This window comes from Etheostoma cragini, chromosome 4 (genome assembly GCF_013103735.1).
Source record: "Etheostoma cragini isolate CJK2018 chromosome 4, CSU_Ecrag_1.0, whole genome shotgun sequence".
NCBI classification, from domain to species: Eukaryota; Metazoa; Chordata; class Actinopteri; order Perciformes; family Percidae; genus Etheostoma; species Etheostoma cragini.
The window spans coordinates 15354069-15373631 of NC_048410.1; the positions used below are offsets into that span (position 1 = coordinate 15354069).

The window sequence follows — 19563 nt, forward strand, 5'->3', positions numbered from 1 at the left end:
AACAGGAAATACCAAGTTTTACGTAACACTAAACACAGTCGCTATATAGTCTGGGATTTGTAGTCAAGGATTACGGTGTTCAGTTTTATTTGCCATTTTCTGAAGAAATTAACACATATCTTTCAACATCCATGAACGTTTTTATTTCCATTACTGTGCAGACACTAAAATCATAAAATCCCTGTGTTTTGCGATCAATTTTGTGTTGGTATTTACATAATATTACATAAGGTGAGATGAAAATCCTTGATTCTTGATGATAGATTGTACCCACAATGGTTTGATATCTTTAAATTATTTCTAAAAGTTATTACTTTACAGAGACACAGGTATAGAAAAAAGATGACTGAAAAACTTTGCACCAACTAATCTCCATGACACACCTTGCATTACATATTGGTGCAAAACATACATTGTGTTACAAAAACAAACGAAGTATAATGTATAGTCCTAGCTGTATTCAGCTGCATCACTTCCTGTGAGCTTCAATCTCAAAGTCCTTAATAAAATATGTGTAAACATGTATATCCTCCAGGGCTGAGGCCATTAATTTCAGAGCTGCTGTGAGACTGACAAACAATAATAATAAGCATTGCTTAAAAATGGCATCCCCACATATCTAATGGTCCCTAGTCTTACACTCACTTTGATATGTAATAACAAATACAAGTATATTTTTGGTGCATGTAAAAATGTAACACATGGTTACATTTTTGTATCCTACAAATAGATATTAGATCCATATATTTACAAACGTATTCATGTTGTTTGTATCAATGCTGACTATCATCTCAACTTCTTTGTGAGAGGCTTTGTGTTTGCACTTTGCTGTGCCAATGACATAATTATTTTTAAGGTCTAAAAATACAAAGGGAATATGTTAGGTATTTAAAAAAATATTAGCCGAAGATTATACGCAACATAACGTTTTAAGTTAATGGCATATGGAAGTTTCTGAAAGCTTTTCTCTATCCTTTAACATGTTTATTACAGTATAGTTAGTTAATAGTAAAGGACAGCTGTATAGTCAGGTTGCAGAGTTTTTTTTTAACTTTAATCTCAGCTGCTAACAGGATGACACCAGTGATGATTTTCAGTCATCAGATATGGCTGAAACAAGTTAGTGGATGAAGTGTTGAACCACTGCACAGAGTAGCAAAGAGAAAGGTAATGTTTCCTTCTGTGTGTCCATTAGAATATGCTGCACACGTCCTGATTACAAAACTCCAAGATATCTGTTGCAAGGAAAATAATGTAAACATTAGCATTATTAACAAGTGTGAGGGTTAGTTTGATTATATCTTTGACATTAAAGCAAGTGTATTTGATTACAGTCATACCAGAGCGTGTGCAGTTGAAGGCAGTTTCTGTGTGACTGTAAAATTCCTCTCCAAGGATGGAGCGGTAGTCCATGTGGCTTGTGTGCACAAAACACTGAGTTGCGTCTTTGAACAGCAGGTCACTTTCTCCATATTGCTGAGACTCAAAGAGCTTGAACTCTGCGTTTGGGTTGGCTGTCAAAGTTTCCTATACAGGTCGGACAAAAAGTTATTTTACTTTTGATACTTTAAAAGAACATCACTTATGTACTTTACATTTTTGACGCAGAACTGTTACTTTAAAAACTATTTCTACAGTGTGTTATTACTACTTTGACTTTAAGGAATATTATGTTGTATTTTCCTAGAGGAAGCTACAAAAATGGCGGTCACCGTGCTGAAAAAACACAAATGTGATGAGGCAAAATACCAAATTGACAAAGCTTGTTCCATAATGAGAGCAAATACTGGTATCAAATGTCTGGTCAGACCAGATTATTCCCGATTTAAATCAGAATTGTGCTCATTGTAGACTTTAGATTTTACTCAGGAAAGTATCTTATGGGGCTGCTTGTTTTTAGACAACTTACACATCTAAGAAATTTATCTTTTTTTGTTATTATTTGTGTCTATATTTCTCGAAGTAAAGCATTAAACTGTGACATGAAATAACCCTGTCCTAAATGAAATGGTAAGGACTGTTGAATTTTCCGTGAGGTGAACCAGAGAAAGGCACCATGAAGACTTTTATATCATCTGTCCCGAGAAGGGTTTACTGTAAGTGGTGGAGCTGCTGCTAAGCCACAGTGCGAGCGCAATTGAAATATACGCTATTCTTGACAACTTCAAGAGGCAGCAGCGTTCTACACAGTGTGAACAAGGAAAACTGATTTAAAACACTAGCAATTATTAAAAAAAAACAATCTTTTCACATAAGCTGACCTGTGACTTCATGAGGAAGTCATACACTCGTGCAGTGAGCACCGGCCGTGTCATGATGATGTTCGGTGGGATTTCTCCAAGGTTACAGCTCTCCCACTCGGACAACGGGGCCCGACGACCATCACTGCACAGCAGCTCATAGTCTGATGACGTCCACCCCTGTGCCCAACCGGTGGAACTCAAACCTGAAGTACAACATGACAAAAGTACAATGTAACATAATAAACAAACAGTATATTTAGCATCTGTGTGTGTGTGTGTGTGTGTGTGTGGGGGGGGTCAAACTTCATCTTGAATAATCTCACTGAGGATGTTGGCAAAAAGGTTGTGTTGCTCGAGGAAGGCCACGTCACCGTAGCTTTTACCACTGGGATCTCCGACCAGACACCTATGAATAATCAGTAAAGCATTAAAGGTTCAGTTCAAACAAATTATGTTAAAAACAAACATATTTTTCACTTTGTCATAGTAGCATCCACCTGCACAAGTAGTTCTGATTTTGTTTGCCCAAGGTTTGAGATATTGGTCTCTAAACATTTAGCCACCACTCAAATACAATAGGGCTGAAGGCAGATTAAAAAAAAAACAACAAAAAAAACAGAGCACCATAAACTTAATTCCATGGACATCAATTGTATTGGGGTGACGGCAAATCTGAAAAACTATCTTAATGGCTGTATAATACAAAAGACAAGTTAGATTATGTGCGTTTTTAATGCTCCACACCAGCAATCACAGATGAACAGAAAGCTCTGGTTTAGGTAGTAAAGCCACTGTGCGTACCTTAAAGCGCCCATGTTGCCATAGTAACGTTCATTGTGGTTGTCAGCGCAGCGTTTGGTGGCAGCCTCCCCTGTGCCCCCCAGACACACTTTACACAGATTCCCCTGAGAGCCAGGTAGGCAACCTTTCCAAAACACGTCGTTGTACACTGAGGAAACACAAAGTGGGATAACTGCAGCTGCACTGTGTGTGAAGCTTCGTGCAATAATAAGTTTAAAATGCAAACAGCGGAAAGTGTAAAGTAGTGATGGCCAAATGAAGCTTTGTGAACCGGTGGAAACAAAGACACTGGTTCACGAAGCTTCATTTGACCATCACTAGTGTAAAGGTCAAGCGGTCACAGCTCACAGAGAAGAGATATCACATGGACGGCTATATGAAGCAGAAGTCTGGTTCAACAAAGCTTTTTATGCAGCTCCACATGAATGATTTGATACAGTACCTTGGTTTGGATCACAGGGGGAGCTGCTGTTATGCTCCAGGCTTAACGTGTGTCTGTATGGCAGCAGCCAGCCTGCCGGACTGTACATGTGGCCGTGACAGGAGCGCCGGCCTCCGAGGTTCCCAATGAATATGTTTTTGTTGGAGCGCTTTGCCACGGCCACACCCACCACTGAGGGCAACACTGAGGAGGGAGACGGCAGCATATTTTAATGTTAAGACAACAATCATATCAGCTACCTATAATATTGCACGTTGTTCGTTTACTGTGCTGTCGTACCGTCGGTCTCTAAGTGGGTTGATCCCTCAGCAGGAACACATTTTTCTCCTGAGAGTCCAAGAGAACATAGGAAACAGTTTTTCTTAAGTAAATGAAGACTAGGACTGCAGCTAATGTAATGATAATGTACCTATAATGTATTATACCGACAAACCTGGGAGAATATTGCCCTTAACTGCAGAAACATATGCCTTTTTTGAAATTTAAGTGCTGCAGGCAGATGTAATGATAATGTACCTATAATATATTATACTGACAAACCTGGGAGAATTTTGCCCTTAACTACAGTAACATATGCCTTTTTTTGAAATTTAAGTGCTGCAGGCAGAAAGGCCTAAAATACCTTTGACTGATGATCAGATTTACCTCAATTACAACATCTTAATGATGAAAAGAATAACATTCTCCACAACACTGCAACAGTACAAGTAACAGAAACTATGGGGAAGTTGGGTTTTGTATATTTACATTAATCATTTGTTTATTGTAAGATTTTTATTTTTTTATATTAACCTGTTGCTCTTTTCTTTAAATTTCTATGCACTTGAGTTAAATAATTTATTATCATATCTTTTATCATCATGGGCGGTCAAGGCTTCTCCAATTTGTTACAATGGCTGTTATTTGAACGTTGCCTTTGTGTTATTCTTATTTGTACAAATTCAAATGAAAATAGTAGGAATAAAATAAAATAAAATAAAATAAAATGACGGCCATCACATTTTACCAGGGCCCATGGTAACGTCTTCAAATTGCATGTTTTGTCCAACCAACAGTCCAACACTTATAATTATTCAATTGAGTTGGAGTTTTTGCTTCATAAATGCCTTTGGGAGGCACCAACTTTGGGAGTAACCTCTTCGCTGTGAGTGAATATATTTTATGAATGTAAATAATACCATAATATTCTGTAACCACGGGGACAAGGCCACATTTTCCTGCGATGAAAGAGTGAGTTGCATCCAGCGAGACGGCATCCACCTCGTCCCTCTGTAGAGAGAGTTCACAGGTGTTTGCAACTTTAATTAAGTTGTTTTTCACGTGTGATAAAACTTTAATATCCCCAAATCCTGTGATTCATACTACTTACCTTAATTTTCTCGATACAGTCGCGCAATGAGACGGCTCTGACACATACCAGCGGGTCTGACTTTATACTTAGAGCCCACTGCTCACATTTCTTCTGCTCCGCCTGGCTAATACAGCACCAACGCACAACACTGTCCTCCAGTGAACTTCCTGAACACATACAGGTTCCGTGAGGTCATAAAATCACAGCCAGTCTGTTTCAAATATAAAAATGAACAATGTGGGTAGGCACCTTCATGTCCGAGACCTTTGAGGAGTGCCACATAATCGAGCCCCAGCACCTGACTGACATCCATATTATCTGGCAGAAAAGCTAGTTTATCTGTCACATCTTTGAAGAGAAGGTCGTTTTCTCCAAAAGAAGATGAGTTGAAGAGATGGAAGCGCTGCCTCTTTCTTCCTTGTTTGCCAAACAGCATCTAAACAACAATAGAAATGAATCCTTTAAGAGACTTGTACTCTGGTACTATGGACATGTAGCAGGGAAACAAAGTGTGTGATGTTTGTGGGCAAAAGTGGGAAAACGATTGAACAAAAGAAAAGTACCTGCACCATCATGAGAAATTTGTGAGCAATCTTGCGAAAGTTAAATCTGGTGACCACGCTGCCTCCTGGACCCCGTCCCAGATTACAGTTTCTGTAGTGGCTGAGAGGAGCTTGTGTGCCGTCTGTGCACAGTAACCTGAACTCATCTCTATCACTATCTGAGAGCACAAAAAGATAAAAAAAAAGAAAGCTGATGTTACAATCCAGCAAACAGGATGTTAATAACCTGTTTTGTTCTAAATAGATAGATAGCTAGATAGATATTTATTGATCCCCAAAAAAGGGAAATTACAGTGTTACAGCAGCACACAAAATATACATACATACAATATACATGAAATAATAATAATAATAATAATAATAACAAAATATAAGAATACAATATAAGAATATAAAAATATGTTTTACTGAACTGATTTTAAAATGAATGTTATTTAATATGAATTGTAAAAAAGAAGAAACGGTTGTAATGTTTTCATACAAGACATAGTGATCTTGAAATTGGCGATGTTTAGGTTTGAACTCTTTTGCAAATGTTCTACTAAGAGTGGCAGACGCTGGGAAAAAGGATATATCAAATCCTTTAAGCTTTTCATTTTCTCTGCTCGGTGCAAACTATGGCAGCAGGTAGTGTTCAGGTGTCACAACTGACTCAGGCTGGTGGTAAACTGTGTAATCAGCTCATCATAGCTGGTGGTTTATTGGACAATTAATATACTCAATATCAGCCCAAACACTTTTTTGTTTTTGTTTTTGTTTTTTTTCCAGAAAATAAAAAGAGAACGATATTAGGGTCGATTTGCAACAAATATATTATCAGGACTCAAACTGGGGTCATTGCAATAACATGGTCATTTGGCTACAAGACAGAATAAATGAATAAGATACTGTAGAAACCTATTAGAAGATAGCTTACCTTCAATACTTTCAAGAGCTAAATGGTCCACAAATGCAACATCTCCTGTCCCACTCCTGAGACATCTGTGACAGAGCAAAAGAGGCAATAGAAGAAAGTCATTTTTATGTTGTCTTCACTGTCTACATGTTTGTAATATAGCAAATGTAATTCACAGGTTTGAGAGCTTTGTTGATTCTTTGTTGAGCCTAACCGGAGGGCCCCTTGGCTGTTGTAGAAGGGTTCACTGTGGGACGTTTCGCAGTGGTAATTCTTCTGGCGAATATAGGACTTCTGGCCTTGGCACAAAGCACACAGAGGTGATGCCATGGCAACAGCCCCGGGAACACAGCTGGCACTGAAAAAGGTACTGACTTCTGCTCGAGAGGAGAAAAACAAGTTAGGGAACCATGAACTAGAGGAGCAGAAATGCCAAAATAGAAATCAGAAAGAAGAAACTTCCACACTGCACTGTTTTCACAGGCAGCGGATAATAATCTCATCACCCTGACTGAGTGGCTGTTCTTTTGACCAGCTCAGGTAGTTGCGGGACAATAAGAAGCCGAGTGGAAGACTCCATCCAGCCGTCCATCGGACCCCACTGTGACAGCTTCTTTGGCCCCGCAGGGATCGTATGTCCAAACTGAGGTTTCTCACCACAGCCACAGAAAGAATACAGCCTCCTGCAGGACTCAGTGTCAAACAGATACACAGACAGGTTTACTGACTCAAGGCACTCGTGCTGAAGATGCATGCTGAAGTGTCTCCAAAATCTGAAGTAGCCTACACCTACCGTCAATGTATATCTCCTTAGCGATGGCAACGAGGCCAAACTGCTTCACAGCCGAATAAACTTCTCCTGCATCTAACGTTACTATATCAGCACGATTTGCCTGAAACAAAGAACTAACAGTGAGCCTACTTAGTAAAATGTGGTAGCTCAAATACCTTACTATATATCTACCTACAGCTGGCACTGTAAACAGGTTATCATAAATAACAGTGTTCAACAAATAAATCAGCTGGGATATGGGGCTTAATAAGAAACAAGAAATTGCAATGCAAAGACACCAAAGCTAAGGTAACCAAAGGTCATTTAGAAGCAGTCTCCATTACATGGTCCTGTCCATTAAGTTTCTTTCAACTAAACAATATCCTGTTCAGAACATACCTGGTCCCACTTCTTTAATAAAAAGCACACTGATCAAAAGGTTTATGTAGAAAAATCTATATCGGTCGATTTATTGTCATTCGATCAAAAAAACAACAACAACTCAAATATCATTATGGGCCTCAAAAATCCAGTATCAGTCAAGGTCTAAACAAGAATTTAGCTGTTTGGCCTTACTTATTGTTGCAGAAAGCTTCACAAACCCCCTGACCAGATGGCCCAGAAAAGTCATCTGTAAGACTTTATATGACACATTTCTCTGGGTTTAATCATCTCAAAACCACTGAAAATAGTATCGGATTAAAAAAAATTTCAACATCAATCTGTTTTATTTATGTCTAATCTCTTTTCCAACTAAGATTTTAAATTTTGACTAATCCATGAGAATTTATGTATTTGTAAAAAAAACAAAAAACACAAAAATATGAAAAGAATTGTTTAATGTATGACTTTAAACTGTAATGAACATATAAAACACACTTAGCACAAAACGTCATCAGCTACATTAACTTCTTTGCGTGATTGCAAGCAGGGCAAAAAGAAATAAGGACTTGCATTTAAGGTGAAGGATGGCTCACCCTAATTCTATCGATGCAGTCAGTCGTACTGGACGCTCGTATGCACGAGAGTCTGGCAAAAGCAGCCACATCAGCTGGCGGCAGCACTGCCACCAGAGCTTTAGCTAGTTCTGCACACTTCCTCTGTTCAGGATCTGACACTGTGCACCAGCGTGTCTTCTTAGCTAACATGTAAACAATAGTACCAGGAGATGAATATACATTTTGTACAGAATTAGTTATTTGTCAGCTTCATGCATATTTTCGTAAGATGTAGTTATTTAATGAATTTATTTGCACATTCAGTAATACAATCTAAAATTAACTTAGCATTTTGTTAAACTGTGAAAAATTGACAACTTTTATATTTAATTAAATCAGTTTTAATAATGTCCACAAAAAGCTCCAGGAAGAGGACAACAATCTTGCCAGCAACAACCAAAAGTAAACATCTACAAAAGAATATAAAGACTTTAAACGTTCAACAACACAATGAGTATGAACATAAAATAACTTGATGAAAGTAAATAAGTAGTTCAGTAACATAACTCACCCCTGATGCAGCAGACAAAGATGAAAACGAGTAAAACGCCATAAAGTCCTTGCATCCTGTGCTGTTGTAGATCAAAGATCTGGACAAACCTGTTGTTGTATAGCCTGCAGAGCTCACTAGACAGACATACTTTCTGTAAGTCTGAAATCCCTGAAACTGCTGCATGGATTTCCCAAAGTATAAGAGGCACTGGTACTAACGGATAAATAGAAAGCCTATTGCGCAAGGGCAGCTCCTCTGAAGACGGTTAAGTGACTTTTTGCCCACATATGGAAAATATTTAGCAGCATCTGTCACAAGGACGACCCCTATCCAGCGTTTCTGCAGATTTTAAGGGTAGATAAGGGCAGTGAAAGCGTGTGCGGGAACTAGGATTTAATGTTTTTAAACAATTTACATGATATTCAACAATAATAAATAGAAATATGTGGACATTTAGATTTCTTTTTCTTAAAAGCTTAGTACAGTAGAGGTACACATGTTCAATCTAAAATATGGTGGCTGGTGAACAGTTTTCTCATTCAATACTCGTGTTAATCTTTGTGTTATTTTAACAATGAGCAGTTGTAATTACTTTTGTGTGTGAGGCGCTATTCCCTGTCATGTTGTAAACACAGAGCTAACTGTTTCCATCTTTTCTCTTTTCGGATGGAGAACAACAACCCCTGAAGCCTGGAGGGCGGTCTGTAAATGCTGGATCCTCTCTGCGTGTAGCAGCATCGTTGGTTTCCGTTTTGCCAGCTCAGTGGACAGTTGGTTGATGCGCTCCTCCAACTGTCAACATCAAGAACATTGACTGTGATTTCATACCGCTTCGCCTAATGTGACCTCTGATTGCTGACTTTTCTTATAGACAATGATTTAAGGTAATAACAAGACCTCAAAAGAATGCATGCAGAATTTAAGCCCTCAGTGTTGTAAGTAATTTGGGAAGTCACTTTTAAATAACTTTTCTCACGATCAGCATTTCTTTTTCTCATTTCGGTCAAAGTGTGTGAATACAACAGTCATTTTTCTCATTTCTTTTTTTATTTGTTAGTGCCAGTTGGTTGTAGTTAAAACAGGTTAAAAACTTTGTATAAAGATGTGAAAAATCATGCCCACACCATCTAAATCAGCACATTAATTGAAATATATTTGAAAAAACGAAGACACACTTAGCAATGACATTTGGAGATTTGTGGTGCAACAATTAAATGAGGAATGTATCTTTAAGAAACAATCAAACATCGATCATCAATCCATCATCTCTGCTTTGACAACCGCCTCCCTGCAAGAGCATTCCTCAAAAAGCAAAGTGTTTTTAAAAGCCGCTGGCCAAAGCCAGGCAGTTACAGACTAAAAGTCACCACTGTGAACTACACGGCGGAGTAAAATCTGTGTGCAATCATGTGGGCGGCAACCGCTTCACACCCCAACCAGCCACCATAATTGAAAACGCTTGCCCTCCGGCACCTACCCTCATTGATGCGGTAAGAAAAGCCCCTTAAAGTGTAAACTACTTATTTAAGTACCATGCAAGTGCTAAGAATTCTGCCCTTGTGGAGTCATACTGTTTGCAACATGTATAAGTGTTGTTTCCCGTTTGATATAAAGCAGATTTAGAATAATCTTATTATCTTACCTCCTTCAACTCTTGACAAACATCATTTTTTTCCTTTTGTTCATCCCTTCCACTTGTCTGCAGCCAACTTTGTAACACCTCTTTTAGTTTGTGCCATGCCCTGAGTTGACACACACACACACAATTAATCACAACTGTGTCCAACAACGTGAGAACAATAAGAAAACTGTCACAGATTTCGTACCGGAGCTGCTTCCTGTCCTGTTGGTATGTCATCATGTCCATCTTAATGCTGAGCATGTCTCGGGTCAGAGCTGAAGTTGGATCCGTCACTGCTTCTTCTACAGTTTCTCCACTGGATGACCTCAGACGTTCGTCTTGAAGAAGCACAACAAAAAAGTTATTCAAATCTTGGCATATGTAATGTTTTGCTTAATCCAAGCTAGACACCCGTGTTATTTTAAAGTGAATGAAAAAATACATCCAGGGGAAAAAAGTGCAGGTATCGTACCTGAATTAAATGATGAGTGTTGTTTAAAGGGGGAGCCAAACTGATGAAGGGGCAAAAATGAAGCATCTTCAAAACCTGAGCTGTTAGTCGTCCCCAACTTGCAAAAAACAAACAAAAAAGCAGACGTTATAATCCATTTCAAGTTACTTAATTTAGCTTTGAAAGTCAAACAAGCGATTATTACCGTATCTTCAGTCCTAGTGGTCATAAAAGCAGAGGGGGGTAGAAGAATGTCTTGGGTTTGGGTTTCCTGAGAACAGTCCATGGAGGACATGTGCGCTCCAGAGGGTGACACGTTCAGTGGGTTGATGCTCTGACATGTGGAGGGAACAGGGACTTTAGCAGGATGGGGGCAGGATGAAGCTGTACAATGGCCTCCCAGTGAAGGACAACTAAGCTGCGAGGGTTTTGGAGCTGCTTCGGCACTGGTGACGACAGTCTGCTTTTGAGTACTAGAAAAAAGAAGAAAAAAAAAGAATATGAAGAGCTTTTGTCAGTGCCTTATGCAGAGTGAGAATTTTTTTTAACAGTATGTTTCAATGTAAGCTGATTTCAAATTTAATTTCCAAGTCTAGTATTGAAAAAAACAATGTGTATTGACAATGTAGAAAAAAAACTACTGTATTTTCAGAGGAGACTCAAACAGTTCCTCGCAGCGTCTTGGCTGACGTCGAGTGGTACGGCTGAGTGATCTGCAAAAAAAAAAAAAAAACTCTGTAAGACTGAGTCTTAGTACTGAGCAAAGATTTACAGCCAGTGGGAGGCTCAGACTCACAGCTTGCTAAGCCCTCCATCTTGAGCTTCCTGCTCCTCTGAGTCAAATGGAGAGACACTTTTCAATCCAGGTGTGGTCAAACAGAAGGTCACGCTCTTTTTCGGTTGCCCTTTGACCTCTTGTTCTCTTCGTGGTTTACACAGCGCCCGCTGCATCCACCGCATCGCACAACGCTTCACCACTCTCTGGAGACGTCGTGATCTCTGCGGTACACAGGCAGACTTGATGAAATGATACTCAAATTTAATGTCTGTAGTGACACTAAATTAATGAACACGCACCTGCTCTTGGCTGTGTTGTGTTAGGCTCGATGTGAGATCGTTCATGTGAGCAGCGTACGTGAGGATGCGCGCCACACCGTCCCTCAGCAGCTGCTCTCTGTAGACATGTGCAGCTCTGGCAGCCTGCTCTAGTTTTCTGCGCTGCTCTGTGACGCACAGTCTCCATCCGTACAGCACCTGCAGCAGGTTCACAAAACAACATAAAGACTGTGTGAGCGCAAATTTTTTCACAATTCAATGCTCAATTTTGAATCAAAGAATGTGCAGGCAGGTGTTAACCTTGGCCTGGAGAGTGAGGGACCAGTGCCAGAGCGCTCGCTCCGTCTGCTTAGCTTCTCTCCGTCTGTGCTGCAGCTGTTCACAGAAAAGAAAGCAAAGTTATGGCCAGTTTAACTGCACGAAATCAAACAACACGCATGGGTCTGACTGTCTGACCTTGTTCCATATAGATAGCTGAACAAGAAAGAACATCATACAAATAAATCAAGGCCAATTCTCTCCCTTTCTCCCTCTCTACTTTTTGGCTGAGCTATTCCTTTTTAAAAGGGGTACACAAGTAGTTTTATTTTCAAATCATAATTCCATAGTCAGTCGACATGTGAGACAATAAAAAAAAGAAGAAAAAAAAGTGTTTTTTTAATACAGCAGCGGTAAAGATATTCTGACTTTTAGTCTCTATGGTGAGTTTGTTAAATAATCAACCGCTTAATAGATTTGTAGTAAGCTAACACTGAGACACAGACAAACCACAAAGTGATTTTAATCTTCGAATTTACTGATAAGCGTATTACAAATCTGATAATACACTGGCTTCGGATTTAAAAGGCAAATGTTTTCCTCTGGCATCATTTTTAGTTTTTTTAAACCTTTCACGCTACACTCCTCCAGTTGAGATGACTGGACGTCACTGAGAGCCTTTGATTTGACTCGGGGGCCGCTGTTGCTCGGTCCGCAGGGACTTGACTTGGGAGGGTCGCCTTGAGCAAGGCAACATACCCCCCCACTGCTCAGGGCACCTTCTTCTACTCTGACATCTCTCTATGAGTGCATGGATCCTGTTTGTGCATGTGTGTAATATGTAATATATCAACAGAGTGTAAGAATTTAAATTTCACCCTGGGGATCCATATAGTATCTCTTCTTCCTCTATGAATTAAAAAAAAAAAAAAACAGGATCATGTGCTATTATAGTTTTGCCCATGTGGAGGTGCTCTTACACCATGAAACTTTGTAATAACCCAAATTCATCTTACTTTTACTCTAATCCTTTCCCACCAGCTGTAGCTTCCAATTAGACTTTTACACAAACATTTCTTTGTTAAGGGACTATGGTACAATTTACCATCACCACACAGGAAACGGGGAGGTTTTACTCTCCCTTCCAGGCGAGCTTCTTCTTATAATGGGCCTTCATGTATTTATTCTCAAAGCAACTTTAAACATTGGCATTAATTTCCGGGTGCTAGGGTATGGGACACATCTTTTTATGTAATCAAAAATATGATACCAGAAATCCCCCCTCAAACCAATATTGTACAAAGACTCTCTGAAGTTCCTTCAGGATGATTTTCTTTCTCTTTGTATACTTCCATTCTGATCATCTCTGCTTCATATTCTTTTACGATTAAAATGAACACACATAGCTTATGCATTGATATGTGTACTTGAATACAAATAAACAGAGCCACAGAAGACATTATACGTCTGGTTTTACTAGGTGATTATTACTCTTAATGACAATTACAGTGATCTTTGTGTGTAAATTCAGGAGTGTTTAGGAGGCTAAAGTTAATATCGACAAACCTTCATTTTCCACTGTTCAAAGTACGTCTGGTACATCTTTAATCTCATCAGAAGGATTCCCTGTCGTTTCATTACCTAGGAAATAATCACATTTTTAAAAACTTGCGTCGAGAAGTCAACAGTGTGGCTTTATACAACAGTTAAAAAGGTAATGAAGTTACAACCTTATTTTTCTGATATTGATTGTGATGCTGATTCCAGGCTTTCACTGCTTTAGAAAGGAGTTTGGAGTCGTGGCACTGCTTGGCTTTTTCCATCCATACTCTCTCTCTCCGGGCATTCCTGGTCTGCTTCCTCCATTGTCTAAAAGACCGCAGCAGCCGCACTAAACAGGAAACATCAAACTTTTAAAGTATGAACGATATGTGCCTAATCTTAACATTATTCTGACACAAAAGTTACTCAATAGTTGTCAAATCAGACGTTAAATACTATGAAAACAGTGATGCAACAAGGTAGATGACGATGGCTGGTATTTGTCTGTGACATAAGAAAACAGCGTGGAAAGGATTTTTTTTGTTTAAAGAAAATTAAGATATTTTAAAATTGTACAATGTTTTACAATTTTAAAAAACTTAAAATATCAAACTTGTAACAATCCGTTTTCTTGGGTCTGCATCACTTGTTTTTTTTTGTGTAAGGGTCTGTCTTCATTATAGCCGGTGTTGCATTGCATAGTTTTAACTTTTTAAAGTCAAGTTTTAAAGCCAATCAGCTGTCAGCAGTAAGAGTGAGAGCTAATCAAACCACATAAAACTAACGCTTCCTGCAGTAGGTGTAAGGAATGTACATTACTACCAAAATACTAAAGTGATATTCAGGGAAGGGAAGTGACATTCACAGAACAACTTGCTGCAAACAGAAAATAACTAATAAAATTGTTTTTACTTATACTGTACTGCATGTGGCCACTGTAAGGAGTTATGCTGTACCTTGATTTATGGACCTCTGAGCCTTGTTGACTGCTTCCCACTGCTGGTGGCGTTTTGACACTGCACATGCTGTTGCTTTTCTCCAAGCAAGAAACACCTAGACAGATGTTTGCACAGAACCAGCAGTAAGCAAAGGAATAACTATGATGTTTTGCATATGAGGGCACTGTACTGTTTAATGACCTTAAGTTGAAGGAAATGCTGAAAGTGACTCTGTGCTCGCTGCTCTGTGAGCCGGTTCTCTGCGTGCAGCACAGCGTTCTCCCTCCAAACACACAGAATTGTCCTGTTGAGATAATGTTGAGACAGAGGCAATAAATCTGACATGAATCATTCAAATTAAGAAAAAGGGAACAGATGCCAGATCTTAAAAGAGAATAAGACTCTTTGTTCAATACCTGAGAAGGTTCTGTTTTTGTTGCCCATAAAGTTCCTCTGCATGACAATAGATCTGACACGTCTGTAGATGGTGTGCCTGTGAATGCAGCAGGTGACAGTGACTAAGATTTATCAATATTACACCAACCCTAAGAAATAACGCGGATGTACCTTCCAGGCCACAAAAGTGCGTTTGAGGAGGTTAACTTCATGGTAATGCTGCATCTGCTTCAGTCTGCTTATTTTCACTCTCTGGCTCTGAACAAACTGACCAAACACACAAGAGCTATTAAAACACACACATAAAAAATGCATGCACACATGCATGCACACACGCACGTAACATTAAACAGGTCAGTTTCTGTCTTTCTTTAAACGTTGAGCCAAAAGAACAGATGCTTATCAAGTAAAATCTGAACATGTGTTTGCGTAAATACTACAGAGTTACCTTTTTCCATTTTTCCACAGCCCATCTCATGCAGCGCAGGTCACCCTGATGACAAGCCTGCAGCTCTCGATTTCTCCTGACAGGCAAACAAATGCGTACAAAGGTTAGCCAACAGATGAGCAAGTTTCACCATACTACTCGTACACATCTGCAGCACTTAGTTTGATTCACCTGTCTCGTATCTCTGTGCTGTTGTCCTTCCACTGTGTGATCGTCTTGTGAAGCGTTCTGTGCAAGTGCAGACGGTCTGAAGCCTTCTGTTTTTCCTCTTCTTCAATCTGCTGCTCTGTCCGTTGTCTCCAACGAGTCCAGGCTCTCTTCAAGTGGCCGCGCTCCTCGTGTAGAATTGCCTGACAACAGTGAGTTATCTGTCAGTATCTGACACACAACCGCACCAAACATGCAGTAGTTTGTTTCCATTTATAGCTAACATACCATCCGCTCAGAAAGCATCTGCTCCTTGTGTTTCTCCGATTGTCCCCACCAGGTGTAAAACACCAGAGTGTACTGACGCTGCCTGATAACACAGTGGTCAAACAAAATATGTGGAGGCAACAGACAAGTCAACTCTGCTTGGTCTGGAAATGAATCACAACAGAAGTACAAATCGGGGGGTAGTAACTAACTGGTTATAGACTTCTGCCTTGTGTCTTCTCTGTTTGTGGAGTCTTCTCTTCAGAGTGAACTCAATCCACGAGTCGAAACAACGAGGCAACATGCGTTCAGCAAACCAAATATCTGCACGATGCTCCAATTTCTGCAGTAAAACATGTTTTTGAGTTTGCAATTAAACTGTACTAGACAGGTTTCCCTCATATGTTTACCTACATTTTGAACACATGTATACCTTTGTAAAATGTGTCCTTATTTCTGAACTGTAAGTATTGTTCTTGGATAGGATCTTAACGCATACCTGCATGTGTCTCTGTTCAGCAAGTTTCTCTCTCCATTGGTGAAAACAGCTGCTCAACAGGAATGATCTGTCAAGAGAACAACAAGTCCACATTTCTATACAAATCATGGAAACAGGAACAACTTTATATGAAATATGCAACATGTTTGTAGCTTTGATGCCAAAATAATAAATCAATAAATATATTTTTTCTCTCTAGGGCAAATGTGTAAAAAAACGCACCTGTGGTTAGTCAGTGCCATTTCTGTTAGGGGTTGAAAACTCTTGTCTTCAGCCTCCTCCAGACGGCCCTGCCACAGCTTCCAATACTTACATGCCATCTAAGAAAAACACAGGCATTAAATGTTTAGAAACGTTACTTAATATATGCAACTGACAACAACATCACTCTGTGATATCAGGATGATAGAGCGCTCATCAATTACAGTTTGATGATAATGTTGGACGGCCATGTTGTTGTTCAGTCGGTGCGTTTTGTTCCCAATGACATTAAGAGAAAGTCCCATCAGTCCAGCATGCTGCAACAAGAACACGCAGTGATCAAGACATTAAATGGCTGCACTCTTTAGTTACATGAAGTTGCTTAATTTACTCTTTATCTTACCAGTAAATGATGATGATGATGTTGACTTGCAATCCTGTTTCTTTCAGCCTCTTCTCTGCACACCATCACATCTACTGACAAGCTCAAGAATCAAACTACTGTACTGAGAATTATAAGCCTTCACTATCCCTCAGTTAACTACGTATGATGCTGTAGTTATTTGAAAAAGTAAGGTGTTTATTTTATGTTTGGATTAGGATACAAGCTGTCCAACGCTCAAGTGCTCTGCGCTGGGTGCTCTTTATGGCCAAGTGTCCTGCAGCTTGCAAACGCTCCTCCTCGCTCTGTTTACGATGCAACGCACTGCTCCATTTCATCCAACACATCCTCATCAGATGGCGTACGTAGGTACGCTGAGCCACAGCTTAAAAAAATAAAAAATAAGAAAAGAAATTTGGCTAGCGGCAATTGTGCGAGCTTAAAACTGACAAAATCACATGTATCTTTGAATCGTGGTTTATATTAAATGAAGAAAAACGGGTTAATTTTTTTTTTTTTACCTTGTGACTTTTTCTTGGTTCGGAGACAAGACACATAACTTTTCCAAAGATGTAATTTCTTTCTTTTTAGTCTGAGGATGAAATGAAGTGCAGCTTTGGATTCTTTCTCCTTCTGGCAACAAGCAACTCTGTGCATTTCTGTCCAATGAAGCCAAGTCTTGGGCAAAAAAACAAAAGAAAAGAATTTTAAACATCCCCACACCAAACACAGAGGAAGGAGATCAGCATTCATCACACATAATGTTGACAGGATATGAGTCATGGGTGTGTTGGATTATTATCCCTTTACCCTTCTCTGTAAAGACAGCGCCTTCTGTTTTAGGGCTTGATCCTCTAAAGTGTGAAGGACTTGATGCTGCTGCAGCCGAGTTTGCCACAAGCTCCACACTGAACTGTGCAGGTGGACAAAACACAACAGCATAAAACCAAAATCCATTTAGCATTTTAACTGTAGGTCTGATTCGTAAATACAATAAACGTACCGCAAGGTAGCAAGCCTGTTCAGCTCAAGAGCAGATTCAAGCAATCTGTTCTTCATTTGCCTCATTTCTGTGAAAACTTCCCATTGTTCCCAAACCAGACGCATCCGTTGCCTGTTAGCTAGATAAGGACATGATAATAAAATTATATATATATCCAAACAGTTGTATACACTGTATACAACTGTATGGATATATATATATATAATTTCATTACCATATATACATATGTATATCATATATACAGTCTACGATAAAATCTCATTGTATGTGCCAGAATCCTACCAAATGATTGAGCATTTTGGACTTTGCTCTTCTTTTCCCTCTGCAATGACAGAAATGTTCGCCAGCTGTGGAAAGCCAAGTTACACAGATAATACCTGCAACAAAAAAATACATCATTACAAGACATAACCACTATCTGTGACCAGCTGACTGAGGTACAGGACAGTATTGTGTACCTGTAGTGACACTCTGCCCGCAATGTAAGACTCCATTCTTTCCTGGACATCCACCACTCATCTCTCCATTCCTCAAAGGCCCGTCTCAAAAGCACGCTGTTGTAGTGGGACCTGAAATGTGTAACATTGCCTGGGATTAGGGAGCTCAGGACAATTGAAAGCGCAAACAAAATGTGATCCTAGCGTTAAAGATAAAATGATTTCTTGTTTTTACAACTCCAGTTTGCAGAATGAGTGTAACATGTTACTTGGCTTCATAAGGACGAATTCGGCCAAAGGTGTTGTGCATCCATATCTTCAGGAACTTCCTTGCCAAGTGCCTGCAGTGTTTAAAAAAGTCAGTCTAGGTTATACATGATCGATTAAAATGGCAATGCAGTATAATAAGTGTATCTGCACCTTATTCTTAGCTCCTTGAGTCTTCCACCTTTGTTCCAGCTGTATCCAACCCTGTAAGGAATCTTTCTGGTATGAACTTTGCGGACTTGTTTTCTTTCACCGCCAGAACTGAGGTAGCTTGGTCGAGGTCTTACTGGATCTGGCGTTCTGGCGTTACATTGCATTATATTAACTAATGTACGGAACCGTAGAACCACACCATCACATATTAAATAACCAAAGAACGAAAGTTCTGCCGCAGTTTTAAGTATATAGCTATAATTGTGAAGAAAGTGTTTGCGTAACTAGCTAGCAAGCTAAGTGTTGCCCGTTTGTTTTTCCTTGTCACGTGAACGCTGGTGTGACACTAGGGTCTGTTCTAGTCGTCAACGGCAACAGGCTGCGCAGATGCTCTGCGTGTGTGTGTGTGTTTGTGTGTGTGTGTGTGTGTGTACAAACACACTCCTGAGTTGGGGGGGGGGGGGCATTACATGTGTCCTTCCTGTCGTTTTCACAACGTTTAATAAAATCCTCAGGCTGGAACTGAAGTGATGGTTATACAACCTTATCTTCCAGCCACACAAAACTTTGGTTTTAATTGTAGTTGGTGAGGTAGGAACACATCCGGGGTCCTTCTAGAGTAGTGGCTACGCGCAATGTTAGTCTGGAGAGCCCGGGAGGGCGGGTCTTGGGGTTTCACAAAGAAGCACAGGCAGATGATCTTGACTGAGTGACAAATCGGGCAAACCCCAAGACAATGAGTAGCTGCCCCAAATAATGCCGCCTTAATATTATTGATTTATCGTAAATTATACCTCTACAAAGCAATTTAGGTTTTTGCCACAGTTTATCTAGTTCCACACAAAAAAGATTACTAGTTAACATGGGATTTCTATAGCATGGATACATATTAAAATGCAACACGGTCGACGAACACAGGATTGTTAAAAATTCTCTAAA

The 19563-nt window shown here is 39.6% G+C and overlaps 2 protein-coding genes across 3 annotated transcripts; both read right to left on the reverse strand.

Moving 5' to 3' along the window:
* Nucleotides 1-284: 284 nt before the first annotated feature.
* zgc:172271 (uncharacterized protein LOC100000381 homolog) lies at nt 285-8841 on the reverse strand. Of its 2 annotated transcripts, XR_004656452.1 has the most exons (18): nt 8577-8841; nt 8045-8208; nt 7089-7188; nt 6802-6978; nt 6510-6672; nt 6317-6381; nt 5401-5558; nt 5087-5273; nt 4856-5004; nt 4665-4755; nt 3766-3813; nt 3487-3669; nt 3045-3192; nt 2567-2649; nt 2262-2446; nt 1341-1527; nt 1094-1235; nt 285-877 (listed from the first exon to the last, which is right to left on the reverse strand). XR_004656452.1 is itself a non-coding variant. In XM_034870307.1 (17 exons), exons 1-17 carry the CDS (start codon nt 8629-8631, stop codon nt 1192-1194), a joined length of 2187 nt encoding a protein of 728 aa, XP_034726198.1. In that variant the 5' UTR covers nt 8632-8822; the 3' UTR covers nt 1035-1191. The 2 variants fall into 2 exon arrangements, 1 of the variants encoding a protein (XP_034726198.1); XM_034870307.1 differs by lacking the exon at nt 285-877 and having other exon boundaries at nt 1035-1235; nt 8577-8822.
* sfi1 (SFI1 centrin binding protein) lies at nt 8290-19020 on the reverse strand. Its single transcript, XM_034870306.1, has 31 exons — nt 18625-19020; nt 18474-18545; nt 18226-18336; nt 18050-18144; nt 17768-17885; nt 17575-17677; nt 17286-17442; nt 16988-17149; nt 16786-16856; nt 16607-16699; nt 16404-16501; nt 16182-16248; nt 15895-16025; nt 15704-15785; nt 15440-15618; nt 15269-15344; nt 14992-15087; nt 14841-14917; nt 14626-14728; nt 14443-14539; nt 13675-13835; nt 13511-13585; nt 11987-12061; nt 11708-11884; nt 11427-11629; nt 11272-11343; nt 10836-11103; nt 10652-10748; nt 10385-10517; nt 10201-10300; nt 8290-9350 (listed from the first exon to the last, which is right to left on the reverse strand). The coding sequence occupies exons 1-31, from the start codon at nt 18786-18788 to the stop codon at nt 9177-9179; spliced, it is 3687 nt and encodes a 1228-aa protein (XP_034726197.1). The 5' UTR covers nt 18789-19020; the 3' UTR covers nt 8290-9176.
* Nucleotides 19021-19563: the final 543 nt, after the last annotated feature.

What these genes read in the sequence shown, in the direction of transcription:
- zgc:172271 (XM_034870307.1), bottom strand. Translation starts at nt 8,631, where the DNA reads ATGCAAGGACTTTATGGCGTTTTACTCGTTTTCATCTTTGTCTGCTGC. An exon ending in AGAACAGCCACTCAGTCAGG is followed by an intron (nt 6,673 to 6,801) that starts GTGATGAGATTA and finishes CCTCTCGAGCAG; the next exon opens with AAGTCAGTACCTTTTTCAGT. An exon ending in CCTTTTTGCCAACATCCTCA is followed by an intron (nt 2,447 to 2,566) that starts GTGAGATTATTC and finishes GTTGTACTTCAG; the next exon opens with GTTTGAGTTCCACCGGTTGG.
- sfi1 (XM_034870306.1), bottom strand. Translation starts at nt 18,788, where the DNA reads ATGCAATGTAACGCCAGAACGCCAGATCCAGTAAGACCTCGACCAAGC. An exon ending in CCCTCACTCTCCAGGCCAAG is followed by an intron (nt 11,885 to 11,986) that starts GTTAACACCTGC and finishes AACCTGCTGCAG; the next exon opens with GTGCTGTACGGATGGAGACT. An exon ending in CACAACACAGCCAAGAGCAG is followed by an intron (nt 11,630 to 11,707) that starts GTGCGTGTTCAT and finishes TGTGTACCGCAG; the next exon opens with AGATCACGACGTCTCCAGAG.